Raw genomic sequence first — 18380 nt, forward strand, 5'->3', positions numbered from 1 at the left:
TGGACCGTATATTAAACTATCAAAAGTGTAGGGGCTAGTTTTATGAAATAACCTTCAAATGAGTCAAACTAGGTTAACTTAACCTAAGTTTTACTATTGACTTTTTTATTCTAAACACGTTACCCTAATTTTGTCTCACTTCATATCGCCGGAGTTCGTGACTTTTCTCCCCCACCACCTACCTTCCTCTCTCTTTCCTTGGATCACAATATATATACACCCAAAAAGTATGTCATTAGTCATTATTTCATTCTTGAAGATAAGATTCGATCATACATAAGCAAATGGATCAACAAAAGGTATCATCAGCAAAAGCAAAGAACACACTCTTGAAGTTTCTACCAAGAGCAACATCATCGGTTACGTTTCAAAACCCTCCGATTTACAGTCCGGCGAAAGACAAGAGATCATCGGAAAAAACCCATAAATCCAATCTCGGAATTGGCTTCTCCGGTCCCCTGGTTTCCATGATTCCGGCTGATACTCGCCGGAAAATCAAGAACAATTCAGATTACACCATCATCTACGAACCCACTTCCCCAAGAGTTTCATGCATGGGTCAAGTCAAGTGCAAGCATCAAAAAGAAAAGCTACAACGCCGCCATGGGAACGGCGTAGACGGCAACAAAGCAACTAACTCTGTAAAAGTAAAACCCAAAGATAAAGCTTCACGAGCAACATCTTTCACGCCGGCGAGGACATATAACGTCGAGGATGATGAAGATTCATCGAAAACTGAAAGTAAGAGCAAGAAAAAGTTAGGGTTTAAGAAAATATTTGGTGGGATTTCGATTACCCCCGGCAGCAGTAGAAGAAAACCAGATCTTGATGATAAAAGGTCAAAGGCTCCATTGTATCTTGACAAAACTCCAAGTTTGAGCTCGATGAAGCGGTTTTCTAGTGGTCGGGGTAAGCTTTCGAATATTGATTGGACAAAATTAGAGGCTGCAGCCATGGATTCCGGTGGTCGGAGTTATTATTCCGATGAAGAAAGTGATGATGAAGAGATTAAAATGCCTTCTTCTGCTCCAGTGGTGATGAGAAATCAAGGGTTTGATGATAAATTCATGACAGTTGCAGGTTTAAATTTGGAGCCAAGAAAGGAAATTAATCTGTGGAAGAGAAGAACCATGCCTCAACTTAAGCCTCTTCAATTGCATGATATTTAATTTTTTTTTTTGGAATTATAAGATTTATTGGTCTTTTTTGTGGAGAATTCTTTTATTTAATATTTTTTTGATTTGTTTGAGTCATGTGTAAATGGTCACAAGGATTTCTTTAAATGTATTTTCTTTTGAAGAATGTTGTAAATAAATATTATACACCAATTTTGGTTTTGTAATGCTGAATATATACAATTCTGGGAAATTGATTTCACACAATTGCATATATATTCATTGAGATATTTTTTGTTAGAAAAGACTTACTCACACGTAAGGAAAAAAAAAAAGCTTGAAGAGTAACAAATAGGGCACCATTAATTGTAGTCTTTTAGTCATTCCTAATATTTATACACCCTTGTACGTTTTATTAAAAAATTAGTTAAAAATAATTTTGGTCGAGCAATTTAAGCATGTTGAAATCTAGATATTAAATATATTCAAATGTTTACATTTGAAATTATTTTTATTAAAATACTAATTATCTTAACCACGTATATTTTATAATAAGTTTAGTATATAAAATATTTATTTTATATAATTTATATTTAACAATTAGAAAATAATTGTTGACAGGTCAACACGAAAGGCTTCTTTTACGATATTTAGATTAATCATTTTCTATTGCAAATTTGCAATTTGCTCTAAAAATACATATATTCTCAACCAATTCTATTTTTTATGAATATATTTTCAAATAATATTTAACAGTTTATTATAAATAACAATATTAGTTTTAAAATTAAATTAAGTTATTAACAACCAATTCCATGTACAATCAATAAAATTTTATTCTTTTGAAGTGATCATACAAAAGGCTTTCAACGTACGTGTGCAATCTATGTTTATTTGGTAAACATTTTTTTATTCAAAAATATTTAAAATTCTAATTTGGCTCTGCACGTGTTCAGGAGTTTTACGATTTCGTTGCCCAATAGTTCGACCACCTTCTCCGCCGCAGACTTGCCATTTTTAGTATCCTCCGCCGCTGGAAGTACGCCGGAAGTGCGACGGCACCACCAACTTATTACCTTCGTCAATTTCTCCGGCGTGAGAAAACGCCATTGCACTTCCTTTAATCACATTTTACAGAGCAAAAAAATAAAAATAAAATCCAATGTTGTTGCTAATGGGTAGCGGTGATTCAGACTCAGATCCGATCATTTATCTTCATGGAGTCTTAGAATTTACGATATCCGAAGCTCAATGTTTGCCGAACATGGACGTATTGACGCAACGTGTTCGACGTTGCTTAAACGCTCTCGAACCTTCGAAACCACCGACGGCGTCATCGAAGAAAGGAACGCCGCGCCGACGTAGATTCGTTACCTGTGACCCGTACGCATCCGTCTGTCTCGCCGGTGCCACCGTCGCACGGACGCGCGTGATCCCTAACTCACAGGACCCTGTGTGGGACGAGCATTTCGTTACGCCAGTCGCGCATCCGGTAACTCATGTGGAGATTCAAATAAAAGATAATGATGTTTTCGGTGCTGAATTGATCGGTGTGGCTATGATCTCCGCCGAAAGGATTCAATCCGGGGAGCTTATTGACGATTGGTTCCCAATTATCGGTCCATCTGGTAAACAACCAAAGCCTAATTGCGCGATACGATTACAGCTCCAATATACCTCTTGTGAAGAGCAGAACGATCAATCAATCGAGGGCGAGGAGTCCTTTTGCTTGAGGGATAGTTATTTTCCGGTGAGATCCGGTGGGAGTGTGACTCTGTATCAGGATGCTCACACGGTGGAAGGGACGTTACCGGAAATTGAACTGGATGGAGGAGAAGAGGGTGGAGAGTGTAATTTCTTTAAGCAGAGGGGGTGTTGGGAAGATATTTGTCATGCTATACTGGAAGCACATCATCTTGTGTACATTGTTGGGTGGTCGATTTACGATAAGGTGAAGCTGATCAGAGAGCCAAACATGCCATTGCCAAATGGTGGAGATTTGACTCTTGGTGAGTTGTTGAAGTACAAATCAGAAGAAGGTGTGAGGGTTTTGTTGCTTGTTTGGGATGATAAGACTTCACACAACAAATTCTTCATTAAAACGGTATTTGTTCAATTATCCCTTCTGGCATTATGGGTTTTTACTTCATGTTCATTCAATCTTATTCTTCATGATTCCTTACATTAAATCGAATTTTTTACACATCTTATAATATTTCTGTGAATTAACTATCAAAAAAGGTGTCACGTCTGTTGTTACAATTTGAGTTATATGCAATGGTTTTGGACATATCAAATATAAAATAAATGTTCAAACATTATATTGCACATTAATTGATGCTCTTGAATTGGGTAGACAATATGATTGAGTTTGGTATGTGATATTCCATCAGTTTTATTATTAATGCGTAGGTTAGGTAATTTAACAAACATTTGTCTTACATGTCAAGACGAAAACATTGTCATTCAAACAAAGGTTTTAAAATAATAAAATGTGCCAAATCATGACCAAAAGTAGAAATTATGAAATTGGAAAGGAACAAATAGAAAAAGAAGATATGAAGTCTTTGACTTTGTTATGATTTTTTTTGTTAATATTGTGTAAACAGGAAGGAGTGATGCAAACTCATGATGAAGATACTCGGAAGTTTTTCAAACACTCATCTGTACATTGTGTATTGTCTCCCCGATATGCAAGCACTAAGCTTAGCATTATTAAACAACAGGCATGTTCTTTTGACCATTTTCCATATTTTATTAACGTGTTCAATTCACAGAATTTTCTATTAGATTATTGCCATGTGCAAGTTCAAAAGGTTCTAGTACTTTAGGTTATTATGGTTTCTTTAATAACATTTTGTCCATGTGTATGAATGCGAAAATCTACAACAGCTAAAAGTCACAATAATGTTCATCATTTTACTTTATATAATTATATAGAATGAAATGAACATGCAACTAGTTGACATTATAGTTTTGTTTTCTAAAAGTAACCCTTTACATTTCATTTTTTTATTATAATCTTATTAATTTGGTAGCTTATAGCCGAGGTTGATATTTGATAATAATTGGTCCCTTTAAATCATACAGGTTGTTGGAACTCTATACACTCATCATCAAAAATGTGTGATAGTGGATACATTCGCCCAAGGAAATTACAGGAAAATATCCGCTTTTATTGGAGGATTGGACCTCTGCGATGGACGCTATGACACACCAGATCATCGTCTATTTCAAGATGTCGACACTGTATTCGCCACCGATTTTCACAATCCAACATTTTCTGTAAGTTTATGAATCATTATTTCAACTACATTTTCAACCTTTTTGTCTATTTTAGCTCTCGTATTACAACACTGTAGTACGAAAAATCTAGTAAATTACATAAATGCTATCCAAATTAGGGTAAAATTTTCAAAATCATGAATAAATAGTCAGGTACACGTGCTCCAAGGGAACCATGGCATGATTTACATTGCAAAATCGATGGTCCAGCTGCATACGATGTTCTCACAAACTTCGAGCAAAGATGGAGAAAAGCCACAAGATGGTCTGAACTTGGACGCCGTTTCAAAAGAATATCTCATTGTCATGAAGATGCGTTGCTTAAAATAGAACGCATTTCATGGATACTCAATCCTTCCTCTGATCTTCCAGAAGATGCTCCTGCTTCATGGCTTTCAAGAGACAACGATCCTCAAAACTGGCATGTTCAGGTTCATCATTCTTCAAATATGAGAAAAATTGTTCAAAATCTAATCGTTGTTCTGTAATTCTTTTTCAAAATTGATTTATTGCGATTTCTTTAACTCATTCACAGGTTTTCCGCTCAATCGATTCTGGCTCGTTGAGAGGATTTCCAAAAGATGCTCGAGAAGCTGAAAATCAGGTTTATTTTTGTTACAAAGAAATGAGACAATTATCACTAAGTATCAATCAAATTTCACACTTGTTCCACTCAACTTCATACCAGTTATGAAATTGTATCAATGAATTTGCCACGTCAACAAAATAAATACACGATATTACAACAATGGAACCAAATTGAAAGTTGAGTGGTTGAAACCTTTTGAAAAAAGTTTGAATCACATAGGTGGAAACTAGTTTGTTGACATTATCGAAATCTTTTACAAGAATTGAATATATATTGACATGTCCAGTGTTGAAATAACTGCTTTTACGTATTGCAGAAACTAGTTTGTGCAAAACATCTTGTGATTGATAAGAGCATTCAAAAAGCCTACATTCAAGCCATAAGATCTGCAAAGAAGTTCATCTATATTGAGAATCAATATTTTCTCGGGTCATCATACGGATGGCTATCTCATAAAGATGCAGGTTGTGCACTTTCTATCTAAATCTTCATCAATCTTCTACATTTCATAACATGTATTTTGAATTTTTTTTTCTCATTTTATGATCTTAATTAATTAATGTGTTACTTTATCCTTTTTTGATTTTGAGGAAAATGGTTACTTTTTTTTTTGTATTGTTAGGTGCTGATCATTTAATACCAATGGAGATTACATTAAAGATTACTAGTAAGATAAGGGCAAATGAGAGATTTGCGGTTTACATCATCATTCCAATGTGGCCTGAAGGCCATCCCACCTCTGCCCCTGTTCAAGAAATTTTATTCTGGCAGGTAGATTTTAATTGAGTTTAAATTACACGAATGGTCCCTATGGTTTGGGGTGATTTTCACGTTTGGTCCTTAACTTATTTTTTTAACTCGTAAGGTCCTTACAGTTTGTTTTTTTTGCGCACTTGGTTCCTATCTTACCTAAAAAGACTATTTTGCCATTGATTTTTTAGTTTATTTAAATAAACACACCCCAACCCCACTTCCACCTCACCTTACCTTACCTACCCCACCTTATTTAAATAAATTAAAAACTCAAGGGCAAAATAGTCTTTTTAGGTAAGATAGGGACCAAGCGCGCAAAAAAAAACAAACTGTAGGGACGTTCTGAGTTAAAAAAATAAGTTAGGGACCAAACGTGAAAATTACCCCAAACCATAGGAACCATTCGTGTAATTTACTCATTTTAGTTCATAAAATGATAAAATGACCATTTTACCCTTGGATTAATTAATTGTGGTTGGGTCTCCCAGGGACAAACTATGCAAATGATGTACGATATTATAGCTCAAGAGCTAAAGAATTCAGAAATCACGGATGCACATCCACAAGACTACTTAAATTTCTACTGCCTTGGGAACCGTGAAAGAGGCAAAGAAGAAGACTCAACTTCCGGAAGTAATTCGGTAAATAACGATGCAACATTGCATATATAATTATAACACATGTTTCTACTGTTTTTATTTTATTTATAAAAATTTCAGGTTTCGGCTTCTTATAAAAACGGAAGGTTCATGATATATGTACATGCTAAAGGAATGATTGTAGATGATGAGTATGTGATATTAGGATCTGCTAACATCAACCAAAGATCAATGGCTGGTTCAAGAGATACAGAGATAGCTATGGGCGCTTATCAGCCTAATCACACGTGGACTCAAAAGCAAGACCATCCTCGTGGTCAAGTTAGTATTTTTTTTTAAATTTTTTTATTATGCAAAAAGACGAAAATACCCTTCTCATTAGAAGAAAAACAATGATTAGGTATACGGATATAGAATGTCATTATGGGCAGAACACATGGGAATTGAAGACCACATCAAGGAGCCACAAAGCTTAGACTGTGTGCAAAATGTAAACAATTTAGCAGAAGAAAATTGGACAAGATTCACATCGGACGATTTTACCCCTCTACAAGGCCACCTTCTTAAATACCCTGTCAAAGTCGATGAGGACGGAAAAGTAAGTCCCTTACCTGGACACGAATGTTTCCCGGATGTTGGGGGTAAGGTTCTTGGTTCTCTTTCTAACCTCCCTAGTGCCTTGACCACATAAAACTCGTTGACTTATTGACTTTTCAAATCATCTTTCTTGCAAAATTATAAAAAAAGGTTAATACTTAATACCCTTTTTGGAATTTGGCATGAGTTGGGTTAGGTTATAACGGAAAACAAAGTACATTGCCATTTTTTGTGAAGTTTTCCGATTATGGAAACTGACAAGTGTTGATTGTCAATATCATGTCATGTGTATATATAAAAATATATACGTGCATATACTCGGATGAGTTATGCTATTTTTTGTAGGGTAAGCTTACATGATGTTATTTTTTTTTTTATTAATTTAGTGTTTAAAGAAGTAACTTACATAATCCATTTTTTAGTAACTTCATGGGGTGGATCTGTTTTTTCATTTGTATTTTGCTCATTTACATAATCCTTAAGGGTTGTTTGATATGCCTCTTCGTGGTTCTGGTAAGAGGTTGACTCAACCTATGAGACTATTTGATATCACATCTAAAAGCCTCTAACTCAGTCGGGCTACTCTAATGGCAGAGTTTCAATCTTTCATTTGGGGGGCCGAAAATATAGTTTGGTGTCGATTTAAAAGAACTTTTCTATTTTTCTAAATATTTTTTGGACTTTTTTAAAAAGTTAAAAGCCCAAAAATTGTTTGAAAAGGAAGGCCAAATACACCCTAAAAGTTGAGCTGTTAAGCTTTTATTATTATTATTTTTATTTTAAATGATCGACCTACCTAAACCGATCCATAGTTAAAAAACTAACTAATAAAAAAACGTATTTTATAAAATTAGTTGGAAGATATAAAATGACATAAGAATGAATTATATATAAATAATTAAGGGTATATCGGAAAATTATAAAAAAAAAACTAGTTTAAATAGCTTTTCAAAAAACTAGCTTATAATTTTTAATTTTTTTACCAAAGACGACAACCCAAAAATCTCAAAAAATAAACTATCTTATAAACTAACTGTGTCGCGACAAAAAAAATTAAGGTTTCCATAACAACAAATTTGTGAATTGTGAACAATTTTTTATTAAATCCTTAGAAAAATCGTTTAAATAGCTTAACTATTATAGAGAAAATGACTAAAATACCATTTTTCTCGACTATTTATCAAGATTTAGCAAAAAATTCACATATTTTGTTATGGTCCCGACGACAAAATGGTATGGCCACTATGAAATGCATTTGTGGCCTTAATGATGTTGTTTTTGTTCTTATATGATACGGTTTTTATGTTTCGCAACCCCCACTATGAAATGGGCCTCTTGTGAAATAAAGGTTAAGGGTCGAGAATGAATATTAAAAGGTGAGGATCGAAAAATTGTTTTTTCCCGGGAAAATGACTGTAACAACCATAAATTTTATATCAAATTTAAACTTCAAATCATAAATAAAAACCACATAGCATTGTTTACAAAATATTTTCAAATCATTTTCCATCAGTGTCCCAAAAATCATAACATAAGGATGAGGAGCGATACGGTCACACCTTCGCCTTTCCACGATCTCCTGAAGTACCTGAAACAATAAACTGAAAATTGTAAGCCCGAGGGCTTAGTGAGCTACCCCCAAAATACCAATACTACACTGGCAATACCATAACAGTAATAATCAATCAATCAATCAACATGCATACTGGGCCATCGGCCTGACTGGACCGCCCTACTGGGCCTATAGTCTGTCTGAATCTATCTCAAGCCTTTAGTATGACTGGTCCACCATGTGGGCCTACAGTCTCCCCGAACCGCTCATAGGGTATCTTGGCCTTCAGCACAAAGTAGGACCGCCTCAACCCAACCACACACAAATAACCATGTGCGCATACTATCATATACTGACATATACAAACATCAAACATATCTGACTCACTGATCATCAATCATAGAAATCTCCTGTAACTAGAGTAACGACCTAGCAGGTCACTAACATACCAATCCCTATGGATCATAAGAGCATAACATACTGTCTACCCTAATTCCGGTCTAACAGATCATAACCACAGATAGCATACCATAACAATAACAACTAAGGGCCAGCCTTGGTGTCGTAGACCCTATCGATAGTGAAGATAACTCACCTTGCAGATGTCAATTTCAAAAGGAAAACTCCAACTCTCGGTTCACTTGACACAGGCACCACCACTTATCGTCATAGCACAACATACTCATAAGTCCTTAACCTTATAAGGTGCTCCATAACCTACTAGTCAACCCCTGGACAAAGTCAAAGTCCTCAGTCAAGGTCAACAGTCCATGTTGACCTTAACTCGCCGAGTACCCTTGGGTACTCGCCGAGTTCTCAGAGTGCATTCCAACTCGCCAAGTCATCGGAAAGACTCGTCGAGTTCCTTTGACTCTCGATCAAACTTAAGGTCACCCGTCGAGTTCCCTCCTTGCAACTCGATGGATACACACTCATACATATCCAAGAGAAAAATCATCCGACTCGCCGAGTTGTTCTTCAACTCGTCGAGTCTTATGACGATCTTCATCAGACTCACTGAGTTGTTCATCCAACTCGTTGAGCTCACGACCATCTTCATGTGACTCGCCGAGTCAACTTTGCGACTTGTCGGGTCCATTCAGTCCTCTTTCCATACAGACTTGTTTTGAGCCATGTAACGGCTCCAAATCACAGATCCAAGCTTCTAGGGCATGCTTATCACGTAAAGTTGCAAACTTTACGTGCATGCATGGCCTTAAAGGCTCTAAATGTTTATTCTAAGGTCTTAATGGAGCTTCATGCTCAGGAGGGACCTTAATCACAACCAAGACTATGACTTTATGCTTCTAGAATCCAAGGAGGGTCCAGATCTGAAGTTACAACTTCAGATCTAGCCCATAGTTCATCATACCAGCTTGAAAATCCATAAAAGCCTTAGAAACTCAACAAAAGGGAAAAAAGGGAAGTAGAGATGGCACTTTGATACCTCCAACGGATGCTAGCTGAGGTAAATATGGCCTCTTCTTCTTCCTTTCCAAAATAGCCACATGCCTCTCCACATAGTTCAGACGCTCATCGACCTGAATGTCATCCAACGATACCACTGCCTCCTGGTCCATAATGCATTTTTGCAATTGCGAAACATGAAATGTGCTGTGGATCCGGCTAAGATCCTCCGGAAGCTCTAGCCTATAAGCCACCCTACTAACCCTGGCAATAATCCTGAACGGCCTAATGTAACTGGGACCCAATTTTCCCCTCTTCCTGAAGCGGAACACGCCCTTCCAAGGTGAGACCTTCAAAAGAACCATGCCACCCACCTGAAATTCCATCTTAGATCGGCGTCGGTCGGCATAACTTTTATGCCGGCTCTGAGCAGTCTGCAGTCTCTGTCTAATCTGCTGTATCTCGGTAGTTTGCAGAACTACCTCTGTCCGACCCATCACTTTGTGCCCAACCTCGCCCCAGCAGACTGGGGTCCTACACTTCTGCCCATACAACAGCTCGAAAGGCGGGCGCCAATACTGGAATGATAGCTGTTGTTGTAGGCGAACACTGCAAGCGGTAGGTGGGAATCCTAACTCTTACCGAAATCAATAACGCACGCCCTCAACATATCCTCGAGGGTCTGAATGGTCCGCTCACTCTGCTTGTAACAGCTCGGATCCCCAGGTATCTTCATTTCATATATTTTTGACATTCTGTGAGGGGACTCGACGAGTTGGAGGTCGAATTCGCCGAGTCGGGTCACGGTTTTGGGCGGGGGTTCGCGTCCGGACTCGGCGAGTCCGCGCTGTTTAATGAAACCCTAATTTCCCGGCCCTAAGCCCTATTTAAAGGACCTTATGACCCTCATATGCGGCCACCTTGAACCCTAAGAGCCCCCATACGTCTGTGAGCCCTTGTGAGAGTGTTTGGAGGCTTTTTGTTCATTATTTTGTGGGATATTGCAAGGAAAGGAGGGAGAGGATCAAGCTTGAAGAGTTGGGGAGCTTGGATCTGTTGCTACTTCACCAAGGGAGTCTTCTTGAGGTAATTTTCAGAGCCAAACTTCGTGTTTTGTGTTGATGTGCCAAATCTAGGGTTTCTTCTTGCATTTCTTGGCTTGAATTAAAAGTATGAGAGGCCCCATGGAGATATGGAACCTAGATCTTGACTTTAGCAGGTCCAGGAGACCCCTTATGACAAGCTTTATGTCCATTCTTTTGAGTTAGAAGCTAAACTTACCATATTAGAGGTTGTTTCTTCAAAATAAGCCTTGTATGCATTGCATGGCAACCAAGACCGAGACTTTACGTGACAAATAAGCTTGGGAAGGCCAGATCTATGTATGTATGGAACGGATCTGACCGCAAAAGCCAGTTTTAGCTGGTGCATGGCATGGACTCGCCGAGTCTGAAGAACAGACTCGACGAGTCGCTTGAAGATTGTCCTTGAGACCATCCTGTGTGTAGTCCAGACCGAGTTGAGGGCGACTCAGTGAGTCGCAGAGAGTTGGAAAGGTTTTGACAGGTGGACCAAGTCAGGTTGGGACTCACCGAGTTGACCTTCGACTCGGCGAGTTGAGTCGCGGTAGCCCTGTGATTCAGGCCCAGGGGGAACTCGTCGAGTCGGGGGAGTACTCGACGAGTCAAAAGGGAAAAACCTTGATAGTTGATTAAAATGCGTAGACTCGCCGAGTCACTAGTGTGCACTCGCCGAGTCCGGTCCAAATTGATTAAAGACGATTGACCAAGTCAACCTGTGTTGACTTGATAAGGATGGCCCACCTTTGTGGTACAAGTAATAATTATAGATTTATAATATCATAGGAGGATTGCAGCTCGAGGGTTCGAGCTCGAGTGATTTCAGGATTCACGATTAGCGACTTAGCGAGGCATACGAGGTGAGTCTTCTCACTATACTGTACCCGGAAGGGTTTTGACTGTGTGACCGGAAGGTCGAATATAATATGAGATATATGCCTTATGTGTGTTAAGTTATTTGTTATATGTGCCATGTATGATATGTTCGATGTGGGCCGGAAGGCAACATGATATGGGCCGGAAGGCGTGGTCATATGGACTGTAAGGTTGACGTGGGTAGGACCGGAAGGTTTACCCAGTCGGGACGGAAGTCCCCTGAGACACAAGGACCGGAAGTTCAAGGCCTGGAAAGGTGTATGTGCGTATGTTATATTTTGGGGAACTCACTAAGCTTTATGCTTACAGTTGTGTATTATGTGTTTCAGGTACTAGTGAGGACCGTGGGAAGGCGCCAGCGTGACCGTACACACACTCAGGGAAACTATTTTGTTATCTTTTGTTATGTAATCGGTTGTGACTACATTGTTACTTTGGAATCTAAACTTATTACTCATGTTTTGATGATTGTAAAAATGAAAATTTTTGGTTGGAAATTTTATGACGTTACAAGTTGGTATCAGAGCCTTGGTTTGAGGGATTCGGGTACACCTTCGGGCGTAACTGAACTCAAACCGGGGATTTGAGAAAATTTTAAAAAAATAAATAAATAATAAATTTTGATAAGTGAGACGACCAAAGAAGAAAAAGTGTGTACGGTCAGCCAGCGCCCGAACGGTAAAGATCCCCAAATTACTCTTACAATATGTGTTATGAGACATGTTATGATATGATACGCATGCTAGTAGACTAGGTATACATATTAGGACTAGAGTGGCCTGATTTTGTGATTCCTTAGTCTAGGGAACCCTGTTTCTATGGGGTGCTCGAGAGCGAGTGGGTAACTAGTGTATGACAAGAATAGAGTGCTCAGGATCCGGGGTTTGGGGAGGAGGACTTGGGGTGAATACCGACGCGGTGTAATTGGTAGTATTGGGCCCGTACTACCAAGGACACCGGGTCAGTGGGCAGCCGAAGTAAGAATCCCTGAGTATCGGAAACTGAGCGGGACTGCGTTATCGAGTGTGATTATGCCGGTAGAGTCTCTGATATTTTTATGTTGTATTTCAGAGACATCATGGTTGGACCACGACACAGACTTGGTACGAGTGGAGTGACTGACGAGGAGCTTCGTCAGATGATTCATGAGGAGGTAGCTGCAGCGGTCCGGGCCGAGATTCCGGAGATGTTTGGGTCTATTAAGACCACGCTAATGGAGACGTTTGATGAGCGGTACGCCGCGTTGACTGAGGCTGCCGCTGCTGCAGCTACCGCAGCTGTGGCCGCTGCCAGACCACAGGGGGGTGACTCGTTGCTGTTCCGGGATTCAGCAACACGAAGCCACTAGAGTTTGACGGGACGCAGGATCCGATTGCCGCGATGAGATGGATTTGCTGATATCGAGGGATGCTTCTATACTTGTTCATGTCCGGAGCATCTGAGGGTATGGTTCGCCTTGAACCAGCTCCGCCTGGGAGCAAAGGATTGGTGGAAGTTCGTGACGGCGAACTTCACTCTTGCGGAGGTTTCAGCCGTAACTTGGGAGAGATTCACTGCTATGTTCAGAGACGAGTATGTTCCCCCGGTGGAGAGGGAACGGTCGGTTCAGGAGTTCTTGACCCTCAAGCAGGGTAATGATTCGTTTACGGTGATCACACGGAAGTTTCATGAGAGGGCGATGTTCTGCCCCGAGCAGGTGTCCACGGAGCAGGCTCGGATGAGCCGGTATTTGGGAGTGCTGAGGAGAGATATCCGGGAGTTCGTATCAAACTCGTCATATCAGACTTTTGCGGAGCTTCAGGCGAATGCCAGGAAGCGTGAGATCGAGTTGGAGACCCAGGCCAGGGAGGAGGCCGAGTCTCAACGGGTGGATCGGCGACCGACTCAATCTCAGCCAGCAGCCAAGCGGACCAAGTCCGCTGATGTAACAACCCAATTTTCACATCAATTTTTTTTTGTTTAAAAGCGTTACTTTAGAAAATATTAATAACTAAAACATCATTCGATCATCCATAATATAAACTAAACCATGTCTGAAAACCAAAACATACAACTAATAAGAATATCAGAGTATCAATCCCAGAAAAGCTCGTAAATGCGGAAACCGGAGAGTGTGTGTGTGACATGCTGCTACCGCGCCGACTCCTTTCCCCTAGCTGAGGAGGTACCTGAAACCAAAACTGAAACCGTAAGCACATAACAAACAACATTCAATTAGAAGATACGGGCCACGCCCACACTCGTGAAGATACGGGCCCCGCCCACACTTCGCTTTCTGAGAGATACGGGCCACGCCCACACTCGTGAAGATACGGGCCCCGCCCACACTTCGCTATCTGGGAGATACGGGCCTAGCCCACACTCCACTCTCGGAGAGATACGGGCCTCGCCCACACTCAACCGTCAACTCATATCATACAAGTATCGCACAGACAACAAGTGTAAATAATTCTATCATACTGGCATATATCATAATCAACTCAACTAAGAGATACGGGCTCGGCCCACACTCTAATACTAACGTCTCGTCTATACGGGCCGGCCTTGGTGCCTTAGACCCGTTACTACTGGAAGGAAACTCACCTCGAAATAGCTGCTGGTCTGCGTGGGAATTGATCACCTACTACTGCTGCTGCGGCTCCGGAAACTCCCCGGCTGTATTTCCCACAATATACTTAATCATACACTGCTAACTGTCCTTTTGGGCAAAAAGACCATTTTACCCCTGTTCTAGCCCTAAGTCAATTCGGAGTCAACTTTTAGTTGACCCGACTTGCCGAGTGGATCTCCACTCGCCGAGTCCCTGTCCAGACAATTGTCCTGGGTCCCTGATTCTACTCGTCGAGTTGGGCTATGACTCGACGAGTTCATCTTCTAAACTGACATTCAACTCCTTCATCCTACTCGCCGAGTTGTATGAACAACTCGTCGAGTTCATCTTCATCCGAAGAACACATATGCTAAGACTCGCCGAGTTGTATGAACAACTCGTCGAGTCTGTTCTTGATCTATGAAGATTGCCTTGGACTCGCCGAGTCCTAACATGGGTGAGTTCAGCTCCCAACTCACCGAGTCACCCCCTGTGACTCACGGCTCAACTCGATACATCATGAAGGGACCAATTCGGTGACTCGCGACCAGACTCGCCGAGTCACCTATACGACTCGCCGAGTCGCCGCCATGCATCCACCAAATACACCGATTTGCTCGATTTCAGTCCATGCCATTCATAGATCTGGACTTCTAGGACACAAATCACACGTAAAGTTTCCAACTTTACGTGTGGATATTCACCAATATGGATTTTAGGGTTCAAAATGCCTTAAAAGGGTAGATCTAGGGCTAACAAGCAACATGGGGCCATAAAGCTAACAGATCTGAGCTCCTGGAGCTCAATCTTGCCTAGATCCAGAGGCCAAACATCTTAATACGACATATAATGCACATACAAGCTTGGGGATTTGACCAAGAAAGACCCAAATGAAGTTTTAAGCATAGAATCATGGGGAAAACGGGTTATACCTCAAAGGAACTGCTGGAAGAACACAATAGTTGCTTGGTTGGCTTTCTTTCTTCTGGATCTACTTCTTTCCTCCTTCAAAACCTTCAAAAACACCCACAAAAGTCTCAAACTCTCAAGGAATGGCTTAGGACGAGGTATACAGGGCTCTAAGGGTGAATGGGGGCTGGCTTGGGGCAGTTAAGTCGTTTAAATAGGGTGCAAACCCCTGAAACTTAGGGTTTCATCCAACAACGGCGACTCGCCGAGTCTAGGATATGGACTCACCGAGTCGCCAACTTAAAACGTGACCTGGGTCGCGTCTCTACTCGGCGAGTCGGACTCATGACTCGCCGAGTCCAAGGCAAAAATGGGAAATGTTCGAATAAGATTTACATACCAGAAACCAGGTGCTACAGCTGATTTGAGGTCCGGAGGTCAGAAGGGTCGCACTTGTGGGAAGTGCGGCAAGGGTCACGAGGGGGCATGTCGATCGGGTGCTTGCTACAAGTGTGGCAAGGAGGGGCACATTGCGAGGGATTGCCCCAAGGGATTCATGGTTTGCTTCCATTGCAACCAGACTGGCCATCGGAAGGCCGAGTACCCCCAGCTTCGTCAGGGATCTTCGCCTGCTGCCAGGGTTCCTGAGGTTCGGCCAGTGAAGACCGAGGCTCCGAAGGCTCGTGGGAGAGATTTCCAGTTGACTGCGGAGGAGGTCCGCGCGGCGCCTGATGTCGTGGCCGGTATGTATTCTTTCATGTATTTACATTTATGCTGAGATATTATGCTTATATTACTATCTGCGTAGGTACTTTTCTCTTGAATCATGTGCCTGCTTTGGTATTATTCGACTCGGGTGCGAGTCGGTCCTTTGTTTCGTTGGCTTTTAGCCAGCACATCGATATCGACCGGGAGACGATGAGTCGTCCCCTGCGAGTTGCTATAGCGGATGAGAGAGCGGTATACGCCACCAAGGTGATTCGAGGATGCATGCTCGAGATTTTTGGGGTCGAGTTTCCTATAGACTTGGTCCCTATAGCTATGGGGGATGTTTGCATTATTGTGGGCATGGATTGGTTGAGCAAGTTTGGAGCAGTCATTGACTGCGAGAGACAGCTGGTGATGATTCGAGACCCTAGTGGGGGAGTGCTCACGGTTTATGGCGAGGGGACCCGGTGTGGGTCGGCGTTTTGTTCGGCGGCCAGGGCGAGGCAGAGTTTGCAGCAGGGCTGCGATGGATTCATAGCCTATGTGATGGATACTCGAGTGACCGCGGAGAGGCCCAATTCGATTGATGATGTTCCGGTCGTATGCGAGTTTTCGGATGTGTTCCCCGAAGAGTTACCAGGTGTGCCTCCGGAGAGGCAAGTGGAGTTTCGTATCGATTTGGTTCCGGGAGCGGCGCCCATCGCCAAGGCGCCTTATCGTCTCGCTCCGCCGGAAATGCAGGAATTATCCTCGTAGCTTCAGGAGCTGTTGGGAAAGGGATTCATTCGACCGAGTAGCTCGCCTTGGGGAGCGCCAATTTTGTTCGTCAAGAAAAAGGATGGTTCCCATCGGATGTGTGTCGATTATCGGGAGTTGAACAAGTTGACGGTTAAGAACCGATATCCGCTACCTAGGATCGACGATATGTTCGATCAGTTGCAGGGGGCCTCTTGGTTTTCCAAGATTGACTTGAGGTCGGGATATCATCAGATGAGGGTTCGCGAGGAGGATATCCAAAAGACTGCTTTCAGGACTCGTTATGGGCACTATGAGTTTGTGGTGATGCCTTTTGGGCTCACTAATGCCCCGACCGCGTTCATGGATCTCATGAACCGGGTGTGCCGACCGATGCTGGATCGGTCGGTGATCGTATTCATCGATGATATTTTAGTGTATTCGAGGACTAGGGACCAGCATGAGGAACATTTGCGGGAGATTCTTGGGGTTTTGAGATCGGAGAGACTGTATGCCAAGTTCTCCAAGTGTGATTTCTGGTTACGAGAGGTCCAGTTCCTCGGGCACCTTGTGAACCAGAAAGGGATATTGGTCGATCCGGCCAAGATTGAGGCGGTGTTGAGGTGGGAGGTGCCGAGATCGCCCACCGAGATCAGGAGTTTTCTGGGTTTGGCTGGATATTACCGCAGATTTATCAAGGATTTTTCCATGATCACTGTGCCACTTACTAGGATGACCCGGAAGGGTGTCACGTTTTCATGGGGACTGGAGCAGCAGTCTTCATTTGAGACGCTTCGTCAGAAATTGTGCGAGGCTCCAGTGCTTGCACTCCCGGAAGGGATGGAGGATTTTGTGGTATACTGTGATGCCTCTATATCGGGTTTGGGGGCGGTACTTATGCAGAGGGGTCATGTGATAGCGTACGCTTCGAGGCAGTTGAAGCCTCATGAGTCGAGATATCCCACGCACGACCTGGAATTGGGGCGGTGGTGTTTGCCCTCAAGATCTGGCGACACTATTTGTACGGGGTTCGGTGTACGATTTACATGGACCATAAGAGCTTGAAATACTTGATGGATCAGCCAAATCTAAATATGCGACAAAGGAGGTGGTTGGATGTGGTGAAGGATTACGATTGTGAGATCCTGTACCACCCGGACAAGGCTAATGTGGTAGCCGACGCATTGAGCCGTAGGGCGGATAGCGCCCCGATCCTGGATATTATTCGAGGGGCTCAGATGGAGGCTGCGAAGCTGGAACACCAGAAGAAAGAACGGGTTGTAGGTCAGGTATCAGGATTTGTTACGGATGGTTGAGGGCTTATGACTTTTCAGGGATGGATTTGGGTGCCGTTTGTGGGCGGTGCGCGCACTATTTTGATGGAGGAAGCACATCGATCAAAATTCTCGATTCATCCCGGTGCTACGAAAATGTATTTGGATCTCAAGAAGGAGTACTGGTGGCCATGTATGAAAAGGGATGTCGCTTGGTTCGTCGAGAGGTGCTTGACTTGTCGGCAGGTCAAGGCCGAGCACCAGCGACCGCACGGTAAGCTGCAACCGCTAGAGATTCCCGAATGGAAGTGG

The 18380-nt window shown here is 42.1% G+C and overlaps 2 protein-coding genes across 2 annotated transcripts; both read left to right on the forward strand.

The window, feature by feature from the left end:
* Positions 1-232: 232 nt before the first annotated feature.
* On the forward strand, positions 233-1328 carry LOC145030664 (uncharacterized protein At1g76070-like). Its single transcript, XM_078979055.1, has one exon. It carries the CDS (start codon positions 285-287, stop codon positions 1167-1169), a length of 885 nt encoding a protein of 294 aa, XP_078835181.1. The 5' UTR covers positions 233-284; the 3' UTR covers positions 1170-1328.
* A 767-nt stretch (positions 1329-2095) lies between these two features.
* Positions 2096-7389, forward strand: LOC145030665 (phospholipase D delta-like). The gene is made up of 10 exons (XM_078979056.1): positions 2096-3219; positions 3725-3841; positions 4206-4400; positions 4550-4831; positions 4936-5004; positions 5306-5453; positions 5612-5760; positions 6231-6383; positions 6462-6662; positions 6742-7389. Exons 1-10 carry the CDS (start codon positions 2278-2280, stop codon positions 7030-7032), a joined length of 2547 nt encoding a protein of 848 aa, XP_078835182.1. The 5' UTR covers positions 2096-2277; the 3' UTR covers positions 7033-7389.
* Positions 7390-18380: the final 10991 nt, after the last annotated feature.

The sequence above is a fragment of the Lactuca saligna genome, chromosome 2 (assembly GCF_052625555.1).
Source record: "Lactuca saligna cultivar CGN05327 chromosome 2, ASM5262555v1, whole genome shotgun sequence".
NCBI lineage: Eukaryota > Viridiplantae > Streptophyta > Magnoliopsida > Asterales > Asteraceae > Lactuca > Lactuca saligna.